The 16,189-nt window shown below is 38.6% G+C and overlaps 1 protein-coding gene across 3 annotated transcripts in view; it reads left to right on the top strand.

The window, feature by feature from the left end:
• Positions 1 to 14,718, top strand: part of TXNRD1 (thioredoxin reductase 1) — a 38,750-nt gene extending 24,032 nt beyond the window's left edge. For all 3 annotated transcript variants that reach the window (XM_021387003.1, XM_021387019.1, XM_021387011.1), the window contains 7 exons: positions 1,517 to 1,609; positions 2,765 to 2,841; positions 4,465 to 4,621; positions 6,406 to 6,513; positions 7,941 to 8,036; positions 9,545 to 9,679; positions 12,853 to 14,718. In XM_021387003.1, the coding sequence (XP_021242678.1) occupies positions 1,517 to 1,609; positions 2,765 to 2,841; positions 4,465 to 4,621; positions 6,406 to 6,513; positions 7,941 to 8,036; positions 9,545 to 9,679; positions 12,853 to 12,915 (729 nt within the window). In that variant the 3' untranslated portion in view covers positions 12,916 to 14,718. The remainder of the gene's footprint in view (positions 1 to 1,516; positions 1,610 to 2,764; positions 2,842 to 4,464; positions 4,622 to 6,405; positions 6,514 to 7,940; positions 8,037 to 9,544; positions 9,680 to 12,852) is intronic.

The following is a 16,189-nucleotide window of genomic DNA, read 5'->3' as shown; positions in this document are numbered from 1 at the left end:
GCAAAGTAGATTAGGTAAGCTCTGGAGCTTTTCTAATGTTAAATTGCCTTATCACAGGCTTCAGAGGGTCCTAACCGTGTTTTCCTAATGCTTTTTCATGATGATTAGTGTATAATTATTATGAATTAAGAAGTAATGTATTAAGCAGTTTTCCGTTTGGTGTTAAGCTAGTGTGTTATTGAGTTTAATGCTTTAGGAATTAAGGTATTAAATAGAGTGAAGACTGGTTTTGTTGTTTGTTTGTTTCTCCACACTTAGCATTATCAAGAGTAGTTTAGAAAATGCTCTTGCCAGTTACCACTCTACGGATCTGACCCACAGAGGGTCAAGGATGTTTATCTAGCTTTTAATTTTTTCAGGTTTAGCTTTCTGTAAAATCTTTTGGGGGAGGGGGAAGGAGGAAGTTGATCTTACAAGCAGAAGATCATTTCAACTAAATTACAATGGTTTCCTCCATCCAGATGCGCTCTGTACAGAGTCCATCACTCTAGTCATAAAACAGTCTGTGTTTTATCCTGTTCCTTTACTACATGTCTTTGATTTCAATGGGAATAAAACATGTGGCCCTGTTTCTAGTTAATAATATCCTTAAAATTAAATTGCCAAATATCTTTTTATCAGGTCTTCTCGTATCTTTCAAACATTGTTTTTGAACTTACGCATGTTGTGCTTATTAAGATATCTTCAGTGAGATGCTTGAAGACAGAAAATTATTAATAATGCTGCCTTTGAATAGGAACTGTTCAACAGAGGGATTCTTTAAAGTTGATAGGGTGGCACAGAAGGTTTGAGGGTTTTTTAAAGAAAAGAAAATAAAGGACAGGGGAAATAACATTATTAATTTTATTTTTTCTGTCTCCAAATATTGACTGTAAAGCAGGAATATAAAGTAGGTACTAGGGTGGTTGTTCAAAAGTACTTTTTTTCCCCTTTGGTACAAACACTAAAAATTTCTCAGAGTTGTCATTAAGTGTTGTACACTTATACCTCCATTGAATCTACAGTGAGCCATAGAAAGCAACTGGGAGTCTTGCTGTTCCTGAAAAGGTAAAGGAAGGGCTGTAGTTGAAGGTGTATGGTCCCTTCCTCACAGTTCAGTGAACACTAAGTAGGGCAAAAGAGAACCCATGTATGTAGCTCCAAATTCCATTCACTGTTTGATTGATTATTTATCAAGGGGGGGGGAAGTAGTGTTTGGAACAAAAAGCCAGCGGCATCAGTCTTTCTGGTTTTTGTTTTCTGGTATGTGGGAGTTGCATGTGTGTTAACAGAAACATGGCCTTATTGTGTTGATTAAAATAGTAAATCCACAGAGATTAAACAAAATGTTTTAATATGTAGGTAACAATCACAAATCTAGAGAATGGTGAAAATATCTTTAGAGCAAATGTTTGAACTTTAGGTTATGGTTAAATGCTCACTTTCAATCATAAGATATGGAAAACATATATATTTACGTATTTTTATTTGAAGCTAATCTTTGTTTTTGTTTTTTTTCTTTCCCTAAATGTTATAGGTTGAACAGATTGAAGAAGGAACTCCTGGAAGACTGAAAGTTACAGCCAAGTCCACAAAGGACAACCAAATAATTGAAGGGGAATACAATACTGTGAGTCCTGTCTAAATACGTAAAGAACTTGGAATAACTTTCTATTTAATGTTAAGATTTCTGAGATTTTTATATCCATACATGAGATTTATCTTAAAAAAAATTTAATTATTATAATATGCTAATTGCACACAATCAACATGTAGTTAATGTGAGAAAAGTCCAAGAATCCAGGGGCACAAGTGCCTTCCAAATCACTTGCATGCTTTTGAAACCTGTTTTTTAGCTCAGGGTTTAGGAGAGCTTGATCATGTGGAAACAGACGCAGGATCTTTCCCCAGGGAAATATTTGTCATAAACTGTAGGTAATGATTTTTAATAGCCGTCACAGTAACTGAAGCATGCTTTGTTGGAGTTAACATAAAACAATTGTCCTCACAAGAGCTAAACAAACCAGTGTCATGTCTTCTGAAGATCTGTTGTTGATGCAGCATCTTCAGAAAAACTACTAATGCCCCATGGCAAGTCAGGCAAGGAACTTTAATATACACTTAAAACAGCAAAATTATGGTGTGAACGTATTCAGGTATGCTATTTTATGTTTGATGGAATGTTTCCATGACCTCTCACACCACTCATTTTCTTAGGCCTTGATGCTGAAAGCCAGGAAAAAAAAAATTGTAGACTTGTGACCAAATGATGTGAAAACACACAATATATAAAGATAAGGATTTGCCAACTTGGGATTTTAGACTGCAAATACGCTGTGCCAGTGATTTCATCTACTTGTATACTTATATACTGCATCAGTTCATTCCATAACATAACAGGATATGCGTCAGTGTCTCTGAGTGCTAGTAGTATGAGAAAGCCAAACAATAACAGCAGTGCTGGTTCACAGAGATGTTTTATTATTTTTCCTGCTTCATGATACTGAAAGTTCAAAAATAGCAGATTTGTTTAGAATGCTCCTTGTGCATTTTTCCAAGGAAAGGTATTTAGCTGTATTTAATCCCATAGCTGAAAACTGGTATAAGTAGGTCACAGCGATGGAATGGCTTGTCTTGAACTCAGTGAATGTATAATGGGGAACAAAAGTAGTCATCTTAATGTTGCCAAGCCTTAGCTACTGATCTTTAGTATATAATGAAAATAATAGTTAGCAACAAGCAGAAGTTTTAGGAAATCTGTAACGTGTGCATTTCTGTTTCGCAGGTGTTGCTAGCAATTGGAAGAGATGCATGTACAAGAAAAATTGGTTTGGACAAAGTTGGAGTGAAAATCAATGAAAAGTAAGGAGAAATGTCTGTACGTCACAGACTGCTGAACTTGAGTTATTGACTAGTGGCAGAAGTGTATCCATGTTCAAATGCTTTGAGGAAAAAATTGTTTCCTGTTTGCCTGCATTTGCATAGGAGACAATGTAGCAGATATCCGCATTTTCTACATAGTACTAAACTTTTTATTTTTTATACTGAAATGTCAGTTCCTAAATGTTGTGTGTCCAAAGGTGTCTATTCCATTCTGTCTAGGCTCACAAACCAGTCTCTCAGCTTCTTCCGGTGACTGGGCTTTCTAGGATCTGTCATTTGTTTCATGTACTCTTATTCCTGTCACCTTGTTTTTTATCTCTACCTTTTTATCTCTACCACTTCTTCTGGCAGAGATACATTCCTTCATACGGACTTTGAATGTGGTAGATTTTGTTTACAATTTAATGTAAATCTTACTATGTTTATTTTTGGAATATAAGGCCAAAAAAGCATTCTTAAACTCAGAGCAAGAGTTAGTGATGTGTTTTAACATTTGGAGAAGTTTAGTGCCTGCCTAATAGCAGCTGCCTATTGGAACAACCTACTCCTGCAGAGAATTTTAGGTTTAATGTAGTGAGACCGATGTACTGGAGAGTGGAGCTATGGGTAGCATTTTCAGTATTGGTAACTTTAAAATGTCTTCTAGATATGAGGGACCTAGGCTATGTTCCCTTTTAATGAAAAGATGCAGGACCATGAACTTGACTTGGTAATCTGTGGGAGACCAGTGCAGAGGGCAGCTTACGTATGAGTGCGCTGACTGATGTTACATTGCTCTAAAGTGAAAATTTTGGTCTACTGAAAATTGCCATACCCACGCTGTCTTGGAGAACAGTACACAACTTTGGGGACGCTGGGACATATGTTACTAAGAGTGATGTGGTAACATAGAATTTCTTTCTTTAGAAAGTTGTTTTTCATATAAAAATCTCAACTGGTCCTTCAGTCAATTGTGTGACTGTTTCTGTGCCTGTCTGATTGGTTTACCTGCTAGATGTGTTTCCTGTGGTGATTACTACACTATCTCATTAATGAAGTAGGAAACATTAATAATTAAAATCTTCCATTAGCCCAGTACATTTAATGCTAAAAAGCTTGCTGGCTGTCCCTTATGTAGGGTGTATAACAGCTTGACTTGTCTCTACAAAAAAGTCTGAAGGGTAAGTGTCTAGAAAATAATTCCACCACTGGACTGGAATTTCAGTGGTGGAGAAATTCCTTTGCCCTACAGCTTGAGTGGGAGAATGTCTCTTCCTGTCATTCCTCAAGGTTGCCTGTACACAGTTCAGCTGGGAGTATAGTGTGTGTTGAGGAAAGCAGTTATGCCTCACTGAAGAATTAATTCATAAGATGAATAACAAGTTCCTGGGCTACCTCCTTATCCGGTGTGTAAATTTCCGTAATTTTGGTAGAAACCAAAATTTGCGTAGTTTACCTTCTTGCCCATGATTATAGGATTGTGAATATGACTTCTTTCCCTCATATTTCAAGTATGTGCTTCTTTCTTAAAGCTAGAGGACTCAACTCCTGCAACGTTATTTACCACTGGAGTCTTCACAGCAGAATACTTACGTCTTTTATTCTTGTTAATGCAAACTGTAGAACAGGAAAAATACCTGTCGATGATATGGAGCAAACAAACATACCATATATTTATGCTATTGGAGATATACTGCAGGACAGGCTGGAACTCACACCAGTGGCAATCCAGGCAGGAAGGCTGTTAGTTCAAAGGCTTTACTCTGGGTCAACCGTTAAGGTAAGTAACCAACTGCTACAAAACATTGTCCTTGCTCTACTTCTAAGTAGATGTGATGCTCTGAATTTTCCATGTTATTTGCTCTAGTATTTTTTTCCTTTTGTTTTCAATGTCACACATAGTTCTGCTACAAATTGAATATGAGCATAAAGGAAGATCAAATCTGCCAATAAGTCAACACATGTTTATACCTGAGAAGCCGAGACTATGAATTCAGTGTATCTGTATCTATAAGGTGTAAATAGGAGGAATGAAAGATGCCTTTAAATAAATGTTATCCAAGCACCACTGGTGTGGATGTTTGTCTCACCTTCATAACCATGGGTCATAAGCATAAAGATTTTTCTCTTGTACAGTTTGCTGTAGTTATATCAGGTTCTGTTGTCAGGTAAAATTAGAGCTTGAGTGAGTTATTTATTTAAGGTTGACAGGTATTGGGGTAGCAGAATCCTGTGCTGTCATTCAGAGGGACCTCACCAGGCTGCAGAAGAGAGCTGACAGGAGTCTCAAGAAGTAGAGCAAGGGGAATTGCAAAATCCTGTGTCTGGGGAAGTGTAGCCCCTTGCATCAGCACAGGTTGGGGATCCACCAATTGGCTCATGTTGAGTCTTTCATCAGCTGACACTCCTAAATCCTTCTCCTCCGGGCTGCTTTCAAGCCATTCTCCGCCCAGCCGGTATCTGTGCTTGGGATTGCCCTGACCCAGGTGCAGGACCTTGCACTTGGATAGCTGGAGCAAAAGCTTTTGCAAAAGCAAAAATGTATGGGTTGGGAAGGCTTTATCTGTATGTATAAGTACTTGGTGGTAGAAAGTACAGAAGATGGACCCAGGCTCCTTTGAGTGGTATGAAGTGCCAGGATGAGGGGCAGTAGGCATAGACTGAAACACAGGAAAATTCCACTTATGCATAAGAAAAAGCTTTTTTACTGTGGGGATCATCAGATGTAAGCAGTTTGCCCAGTGAAGCTGCAGAGTCTGGGTACTTAGAGATATTCCAAAGCAACTGGGTACAGTTGCAAGTTGTAACTGGTTCTGCTTTGGGTAGGGATTTGGACTAGATCTTTTCCCGAGGTCCCTTCTAACCTCAACGACTCTGTATGTGATTCTGTGTAACCGATAGAATTTGCAATATAAATTTGCAGTGGTACATGCAAAAACATGCACATAGGTAGATATGTATGTAAATATAGCATCTTCCCATTCTCCATGCATCGTGCTAAGTTGGGAGAACCATTCTGAACAGAGAACACTGTAAAGCTCCCATGAAGTCAGGGCTGTTTGACTCGTGCTGTGTTGGGGCAAAGCTTTAGTTCTTGCTGTCCCTGTACATGGTTGTAGTTCATGCCTTTGGTTCTGTGGCATCTCCTAGGCTGCGACTGAAGGAAAAATATGATGGGTTTTGGATGGTGGATGTTTTGTATCATTACCTGTTAAAAATAGAGTGCTTTGTGGAAGCAGTTGCACAGTTTGCTTTTTATTTCCAGTGTCATGTGTGATCTGGTATGTTTTAAAGCAGGTCACTGAATTTCCTCTTCTTAATCTATGTATGTCAGTGTCAGCATGGCTTTAAACAGCCTTTCTGTTCATGGTCTGATTAACACTTCTGAGTGGGGGGCAGCACCAGAACTGTAGCATGATTTAAAATGATAATTAAAAGCAACTTTCAGAGTATAATAATAATCCAGCTTTTCTTCCTGTCTTTCAGACTGCAGAATTTTTACCCAGTATTCTGATTTTATTACTAACATTGTATGTGTTTTATTTTATTTTGAATACCACACAGTGTGACTATGTGAATGTTCCCACTACGGTGTTCACTCCTTTAGAGTATGGAGCCTGTGGATATTCTGAAGAGAATGCAATTCAGAAGTTTGGGGAAGAAAACATTGAGGTAAATGCCTTAGTTTCATCTGGGTTTAAAGTTCCAGATTTGTAACTTGAAATACTGCTAAGGGTTGATTCAAACAGCATTATATGTTCTGATGTAAGGGCAGGAGGAGGTATACTTTTGTCTTCCTTAGCAGTTCCCGAGGATGTTATAAAAAGTTCCCAATTCTGATAGTTCTAGTTCCAAAAATGCTTTGTCTGTGGCAAATAGAGCTCATAGCTGACATACTTGTCTTTAAAGAATTTTTTTTTCTGAAAGTGCTTCAGGATACATTAAAAGTGAGTATGTGTTGGAAATAATAGGCTGCTTTCAGTGTGGAAGAAGAGATTTTTGTAGCCAAAATGTGACTATTTTCTTGCCACAATGATTTTGACTTTATGTAGCCCGGTGTTGCTATGTTCTTTTCCCTGCTTGACTGTGTAAGCAGGTATTTTACTCACTTGAGTAATCCCTTTTCATTCACTGGCATTGCTGTTGAGTGAAATTAGGCTCTTAGTGCCTCAAGCTGTTCTTACAGAATGCTGTAGAGACCACACTGCAAAAAGCTTAAGGAAAAGAAGTCAGACTATAATCTGAACTACTCTTAAATCCTGTGAAGATTGCTTGAGGAGCATTATTTAGGGAAATAAGCAGATGAGTGGTGTTCAGCTTACAGTGAGAGATATCAGGATTTTGGGGTAGAACTGTGTCTCAAAACACTCCATTATTTTCTGAGATGTATCATATATAGGTGGATGAGCAGCCCTATCTGCAATAAAAAGTCTGTCCAGTGACACTGGTTGGGCAGATAGGAATTTCCTTTCCTTTCCCCTCCTTTCCAGTGCTTTCCATTTTGCAGTGATTCATAATCTAAGATGGCATTCAAAAAGCATGTCCTCTTCTCTCCTAAGTGCAGGCTCTGAGGATATTTTTTCCTTTTTTCTGCTCTGAGAAATACTTTTGCCTCCATCTCAGGTAGATCCAGAGACTGTACAGCCTGTTGTGAAGAAAGTATTTGTCAAGTTTAGTGAGAGCATGATGAACTGCATTCTGGAAGTGTAACATACTTAGGACTTTTTTATTATTATTATTTAATTATTTTTTTGGATGACTGTAGTGCTTGTTTTGTAGAGACTTTCTTCCTTGGCTTTTATCAGGGGGAAGGACTCTCACCCTGATTTCACGGTTTCTAAATTCTGTGTACATGGCTGACTGCTAATGAAGGGCTCCTAGTTAATGGTTCATCCACACATTGCATCTCAGTTGTTGAAAGTTTTTACATGAACGATTTCCGAAAGTGCCTCTGAAGTCTGCTGCAATGGCAGTCAGTAGTAAAGCATTGCCTTTGGTGGTAGGCAATGCTAATTTAAGGTAAACTGGCAGCTTTTTGAAGATCGTGCTCTTTGCTGTGTAATTAGAGAGCTTCTTTTTAATCTGTGTTGTATTTCCAGGTGTACCATAGTCATTTCTGGCCACTGGAATGGACTGTACCATCCAGAGACAACAACAAATGCTATGCAAAGATCATTTGCAATATTCGAGATAACGTAAGTGTATCTTTCCTTCCAGGGAAAGCAGAAATTGTGTTTTCATCATAGGGACCATTAATACCACAGCTGTAAACTGGTAATATTATATTAGAAGTTGTATCTGTGGTATCTCATTCTCCCTCCCCTAAACTGGGATATGCTTTTATGGGAGATTCTTCTCTCTGAAATTGAGGTCACTCAGAAAGCATCACATCTTGTAAACTCTGGAAATCCACGTGTGTCTATAAAACACTTGAGATGCTTCTAACAGAATTAATGTATCTTGCCCGCACAAATCTCATTTAAAGTGGTAATGCCAGGATTATTGTAGGCCTAAGGTAAAATTTCCTGGTTAAGGCAACATTCGCTACCTGCTAAAGCATAAACAAAATTCCTAATTGCAACAATAAGCTAATAGCATAAGTATATTAGCCCTAATAAAGTTTTGGATCTCTTTTACCTATTTTCTTTTATCACCAGATACAGACTGATCTTTCTGGAGTTTTCCTAAGCATTATGTCATCATTTTGTAAAGTCTGCAAACCTGCCTGGTTTTGCTCATCTCCTTTTACTGGAGGAGTTTGTACTAGGGTGGATACTATTTTAAAATCCATGCTTATGTTCCTGCTCCAAAGTTACTTAAGAAAATGGAAAGACTTAATGGTGATTTAAAGTGTTTCATTAATTTGTTTCTGTTTCTTGTCCTGAAAATCAGAAATGACATCTAGAGGTAGAGTTGAAAGTTATCCTGGCTGAAAATTTTGTTCCGGGAATATTTGAATTTATAGTGGAAACTAGTTATCTCCACTTAATTTTTATGGTTTTATTTTTACATATAAGCATATTTTTAAGGGAAAGTGAGGATAATTCAAATTTTATCATTCCCTAACTATAGTGTTTATTATTTATATGAACCTGTGGCAACACTCTGTCCTCAGGCTTACTGAAAGACAAAAAAAAAACAAAAACCTTTCATTGTTCTGAGTATCCACACTCCCTCATATGTGATACTTAGCAGGAGGAGCAGGTAACTTTGATTCCCAGCTGGTATGGGTCAGTGCTCAGCAAAATCCAATTAATGCCTTGAAAGCCACCAAAGCACACAGCAGCTAGCTTTTACTTTCTTTAAGAAAAGCAAGTCAAGTAAGCATAGCTTGTTCCTTTGAGTGTTCAGTAAGAATATGTGCACGCTTTGGCATATTTTGCAGTTGAAGAGTAGTGTGGGTATAAGAAGTAAGGCAGAAAGTAATAATATCTTCCTGATGATGTGCGTTAAGTTCCCGTGCTCTTGATGTAAACAGAGGAATCCAGCAGAAAGCTGTAAGAAAGCTGATTCTTGATGTAATCTTTTCCTTTTTTGTAGAGAAGACAACATTTTTCCCACTAAGTCCCTTCTGTTGGAGATGTTCATGTTTATGTGACTACATTGATTAGTGGTATCTTTTGTAAACTGATGAAATTAAATACTCTGAGTGAGAAAACCTTGCAGGTGACTCTGCTTACGTTTGATTGTCTTTGTTATTTAGGAAAGAGTTATTGGTTTCCATGTCCTCGGTCCAAACGCTGGGGAAGTCACCCAAGGATTTGCAGCAGCTATGAAATGTGGATTAACCAAAGAGCAGCTGGACACCACCATAGGAATTCATCCAGTCTGTGCAGAGGTTTGTATATGAGGGCACCTTCGTACCCTGGTTTTGGTAGTGTTCTGGAATAAGGTTTTAGAAACCTGAACATCAGAATTTAACTAAAGAAGTCAGAATTTAGGAAAGGTAGAAGGGAGGATAGGACAAGAAATGATCTATTTCTAACGTTTATAAACATAACATTTAGGTTTAATGTGATTTTTTTTTTCCATTTGTGAAATATTTATGGTCTTCCCTAACCCAGTGCTCCCCCTGCTGGGAAGTAATGAATCTTCGTCCCACTCATCTGCTCTTGAAGGCTTCAAATTCCGTTGAGGTGGCTGTCAGAATTAATTTTTCTGGATATGTGTACTGAAAATAGGCTCATAAACTGATGTTGTGGAAGGAGGGGAGCAGATACCTGACAGTTTTTCTGTTAAAATCTGCTCTTTTGAAAACCTCTTCTTTACTCTGTAGCACTTCATTTTTGAAGTGAAGTACCAAAGGCCACACAACCACTTTTTGTTTGTCTGGCTGTTTGTCTTTAATGGATAACTGAATTTTCTCTATCGGGTGGGGGGACACAAGTTTAGATCAGTGATGCTCCACTGATTTTAGTAGCATTAGGAACTCTTCTTTCAGCTGAGAATCCCAGGTAACTGGATACGACCTTTATAGGTCATTGTACAGAATTTGGTTTTACCTATGTATTTTAGCTACAAAGTGTAAGTGAGGGCATTGAAATACTGGCCTGTAAAAGAGGAGTCCAATTCTATTGTTTTCAGTTTCCAAACTGATGTGATATAAACAATATAATGTGAGCACCTTTCATGTGATTGACTGCAAGCAATCTGAATCATCTCCAAAGCATCTGCAATACAGATTCTTTTTTTTTTCCCTGTAATATCATTTACTGGTGTGTTCTTGGAAGCCCTTGAAGAGAGGCAACATGTTCTTATCAGGGGCCCTGTGGAGGGGGAACTTTGAGTGAGGCATTCAAACCTGTGAACTTGAGTAGGATATTAGCATATGCAGTGTGAAGAGAAGATGATAGTCATAATTTATTCTGGACATCTGAGCTGCTAAAACTGAAACTGAATAGAATGATGATTAGGTATAATTTAGGGAGGTAATTTCAGATAATCATATTTGTTTGAGTGGGGGAGGAAGAAATTGGCTTAGGAGAAATACGCTATTTAAAAGCTCCAGGGAACAGCGATCATTTTTAGTGCCCATCTTCAGAGGGCTTTTTTTATGCCTGTTACTTAATTTAATCTCTTATGCAGTAAACAGAAATCAAAGTGCAAGATAGTACTCTTTGATTAAGAAAAAAATGATTAAAATTTGTTAGGAATTTGTCAGAACTGTGCGTGTGTGGCTGAGGGGGGGTAATGGATAACAGCATTCTGTTTATCAGACATCTATAAAAAGGCTAAAGAAAATGAACTCTGATCTTAGCAGTAAAGGCACAGTGTTGCAGGATCAAATACTGACATCTTCGCTGGCATTGGTACTGTCTGCTCAAAGAGCCTCGTGTGAAACACAATATTACTCAGCTTGAAAAAGACTATTAGACTGAGGATTCTATTTCTCACTGTTTACAAATTAGAGCCAGATCTCACTTCCCTTATTTGAGCAGCATTTTGTTCAGCAGAAAGCCCAATTCTGAATGGAATTTCTTGTAAGGCAAAGTACAAATAACTGCAAAGACAGATTGGTAAGCCCTCAGCCTTACAGAGAGTTACCTCTCACCCTACACTGTACTGCACGGCTTGAAAAACAGGCATGTACTGAGCATCTGTGATGAAGAAAGTGTCTTCTGAAAACGGACAATTCTGTGAGTTAGCTAATGACTGCTTTCCAGTTATGGGATCTACAAAGTTGTCTTCACTTGCATAACTAATATCTTCTGTCAAAAATTCGTGTTTCCAATAAGTACTAAATGACTTCCAGCTGGCTTACTGGAGCTGGGGAGCTGAGGGGTCCCTGCAGCCCCTGGAGCTGGCTAGCAGACTGAGAGCTTGCACCTGAGCCAGGAAGAAAATGGACTAATTTTGCACTCTCTGATCTTTGTCTTTCAAAGTCAAGTAACAGCAGATGTAAGTTCCCATACGTTTTCAGTCTGTGGATAAGAACTAAGAGTTAGAAACCCCGTCTCAAGCTACACACCATGGTTTAAGTCTATTTCAGTTCTTCCGTCATATACATTAGGCATGCATTTATCTTCCTGACTTATGCATAATGTTTTTATGCTCGTAGAAAGTGGAGGAGGTATATCATTTATTAATGTTCTCTGATGTGCTCTAGCAGCCTTAATGCACCAAAGCTTCTACTTGCAGGACTGTAGAGCTTCCCGATACCTGTTATCTTCAGATACTTCAGTGTTATTTGCATCAAAGAAATGTGTGTATGCTTTATTCTGTGCTAAGTTTATTCTTCCAGAGAGATGGCTTCCATGATAGCTAATTATTGCAACTTTGAATCATTTAGATAGAAGTGGATTTTGTTTCCCTTTTTTCCTTTCTCTGCTACTTCTATGCAAAACAATGCAATTATTTGTATAGTAAAATTCTAATATTAAACAAAGGTTTGTAGAATTTTTTCTCTTCAGTTTTGATGCCATTTAGTTTTTACAATAATTATTTTTGAACATTTTCTTTTAATGGGACTTGAAAGCAGTAAAGATTTGATTTTTTTTTTTTGAACTAGATTTACAAAGAGTTTCTTAGCTATTGTCCAGAGGGTACAAAACGCAAACATAATACCTACCTCAGCAATCAGCTCCACATTTCCATAATATCTGGAAAGATACAGAAGTAAAACTTATGATCTCTTCAAATGCTGTAGCCTTAGGTTATTTTTGCTTTGCCAACGAAGAAGTCAGCTTTGGGAAATAAAGACACTTAGTCATTAGGTGTACAAACCGGAGAGCATTATTGCTGAGCTCTTTTGAACTGTAAAAACTTAGCAGCAGTAAGACAAGGGGCTGTAAAGCAATGTGACTTCTGTAATTAGCCTAAGGCAAATGAAAGGAACAAAGGGAATTTGTATGTGTGTGCTCTTTAGTGGCAAGGTTTTTAAATGTAATAAAATAATGATGAAAGACATACAAGAAATGGCTGTGGTTTTGAGTATTTGAGCCCACGTTAATCTTCCAGAAGAGAAGATTCATTCTAGCCACGCTGAATATTGTCTTTTTTCTTTTTATCAAGGTATTTACCACTCTGTCCATCACTAAGCGTTCTGGTGAAAATACCCTTCAGTCTGGCTGCTGAGGTTAAAGATGCCCATTCCTGTTATTGCCAGAGACTGACTTTCATCGCTATGGCTGACTTGTGCAACTCAGAAGAAAGATTTTTGAAAGAAGTCATCCTCGGACGTCTGCAGAAATGTGTACATCTCAGCCAGAGCACTCCACGGTCCTGAGGAGAAGAGCAAAATGGGAGTTAGCCACCAGCGGTGACTGACTGGCAATCAGCAACGCAATGGGCATATTGACAATTTAGCTGATGTTTAGCAGGGCATCTAACACATGCTTTCATGAAATCACAGCCTGAATCCTGCGCTGTCTGGTGGGCAGTGATGGAAGAACTGCTGGCACAGCTGAGCAACAACTTCTTTTTTTTTCCTACGTAGTTTGTTACTTGAACAAAAAGCATCCTGACTCAACAACATCACCACAAGCTCAGATGACTGTGTACTGAGTTTTAACACTGCAATTGCAAGTTCTCCTTATGAGCATGCATTTTTACCAATCATAGTTGCATGCCAGCGTTGGGGATATTATCTGCATGTTTGGTTATGAGAAAGAAGGTATCACTGGAAAAAAAAAATTAGTACTGTCTACGGTAATGACTCTCTTTTCTTCCAAACTGACTGCTGTGGCTGTTTGAGAGATACTTACTTCTGAAAATATTCCTGGTGAGAAAGAAAGTAGTTTTTATTAAGGTCTTGTTATACTGAAAGCATTTTTTTTTCTGATAGTAACAACCTTGCACATAACACAAGTGATCTCTATAACTTTATCTAGCAGCTTACATGATTATAAATAATCCAATTTGAAACTGACAGAAATTCAATTTGGATTGAATTATATTTCAAGAGCACGATGTAGCTTTATTCAGTTTGAATAAATTCTTCCTCTTCAGGTGAGCAATGGCGTACTGCACGCTTTCAGCTCTGAACTGGCCGCTTTGCGCACAGTGGTATTTGAGGCTTCCTTCACCTTGATGGGGCGATCAAGTCAAAACCAAGCAACCAAAAAAAAAAAACAACAAAAAAAAAACCAACCAGGCCACCACCCAGTCAGTCTCTGAAAACAAATAGTGAAAAATCTTCTGTGCAGACAAGTCCTAAAAGATATATTTAGTTCTGTGCATGTTTTGTAACGTATTTGATCAAGAAATCAATACTTTGAAGACAGATTTCCATGAAAAATAACAAGCAAGGTTACTTTCTTGAATGTTCCCCCTGTGCTGGATAAACTACATACATATTTATCAGAAAGAGGTAAAACCCTCTTTGTAATGGAAATGACTGTGCTTTTAGATCTGGTTTTTCATTCCCTCTGTTTTAGCAGGAAGGTTCAGGTTGCTTTCATTAAATGGTTCTTAAGAGTTCAGTGCTGTGTGAAAATGGGATGAATTCTCCATCCCTCTGGGCAGGACACCTTGTGCCTACATTTCTACCCAGTAACAAACTCATGGTTTTCTTACTAGAATACTGTTTTAAGTTATTTTTATAAAGTCTTAACTGAAGGATTTTAAAGTTCTGTATGGTATCAAAATGACAGTTTGTGGTGTTCTTTTCTGGCCAGTTTATAAAATAGATTGAATGTTTGCACAAACAGGTTCTCATTTTGATGACTTCCAGGCAAAGAAGGCAGGTGATGGCAGGATAGCTTTTTTTAGGCCAGAAGAGGGCACCTTGATAAAGTTGTGATTTGTTTCAGCCTTTTGAATTCTGAAGCTAGATACCTTTCTGGAAACAGGATTTAGGGCGATTCTGTGTGTGGGTTTTTTGTATGTTAAATATATCAGACAAAATTAAAAATAAGGAATAAATTGGGACCAACTCTACCAGTGTTTGCTGTGTATGTAGCTTCTGGAAAAGAAGCAGAGGTATGGGTTCCTGAGCTGTTCCGCACTTTAGCCTTTCACATTGAGGCACATGAATAACATGACTTTTACACATGTCTGTAAGAAAGTCAGATCCTGGTGTGTAGGGAGTAAAGACATGTATGAGCATGATTTTGCGAGATTGGACCCACGCGTATGTGTTCTTTGTCAAGAATCATGTCATCGGGGGTAATGTGCGTTATTACGCAGTGACTGATAATTCAAGAAGCTTTCTTACTACTTTTATTTTTACTTTAAACTGTGAGCCTTTTTTTTTCCTAGGGCTTTTCTTCCTCTAGAAGGAAAATATTTTCTGGTGCATATTTCCATCATCTCTGCATGATGATTGAGATATCCTTATGTGATGTTACATTATATGTTGTTAAATACTAAAGCATTCAATGTTTGTGTCAAATGAAGCAGGCATTTCATAATGCTCAGAACCTCTTCATTCCTGTCCTGCCCACAGTGTTGGCTGACTTTCACGTGCCTGTGAGCAATTGCTTTCTGCCAGGAAGGCTACACTGTGATCAGGCTGTGGAGCATCCTCTAATGCTGAGCTTGTCCTAGCTGCAGGTGCCCACAAATGTGCACCTCCATCTTCCAACTTTTGTTGGAGCTGAACTGGACATATAGTGACCAACCTGCTCCTTGAGAAAATGTCCTCTGTTCTTTCATATATATTTGTCAGAAAGCACTTCTTTTCTTGAAAACTGGTTTTACTCTAGATTAAACAGAATAAATTAAGTTGCACCTATTGCTTGTCCAAAGAAGGTCAAAGCGTGTACAGGGAAGGGCAGCGAATCTCTGGAGGGTCTGGAGCACAAGTCTGATGGGGAGCGGCTAAGGGAACTGGGGCTGTTCAGTTTGGAGAAGAGGAGGCTCAGGGGAGACCTTATCACTCTCCACAATTATTTAAGAAGAGGTTTCGGAGAGGTGGGGATTGGCCTCTTCTCCCAGGTAACAACAATAAGATGAGAGGTAGTGGCCTCAAGCTGCACCAGGGGAGGTTCAGGTTGGATGTTAGGAACAATTTCTTCTCGGAAAGAATGGTGCTGCACTGGCACAGGCTGCCCAGGGAGGTGATGGAGTTACTGTCCCTGGAGGTGTTCCAGAACCGTGTGGATGTGGCACTGAGGGACATGGTCAGTGGGCATGGTGGGGAATGGGCTGGTGGTCGGACTAGGTGATCTCAGTGATTCTTTGCAACCTTAATGATTCTGTGATTCTATGCTTTCTTTCAAAAGCAAACAGTTGGTAACACCTTTCTCCTAAAGATTTGTCTTCCCTTGTAGCATGATTAAATGACTACCAAGCAATACCAGCACAATGAGAAGTGCACATTTGCCACGTGGTGTGACACGAGGCAAACAAAGCAGTGATGTGCACTTCGGTTTGACCAAGTTGCTTGTCCTGCTGTGGGACTCCTGTT

This window comes from Numida meleagris, chromosome 1 (genome assembly GCF_002078875.1).
Source record: "Numida meleagris isolate 19003 breed g44 Domestic line chromosome 1, NumMel1.0, whole genome shotgun sequence".
NCBI lineage: Eukaryota > Metazoa > Chordata > Aves > Galliformes > Numididae > Numida > Numida meleagris.
The sequence above is the reverse complement of the archived record's forward strand: the minus strand, read 5'-3'. Positions and strand labels throughout refer to the sequence as shown.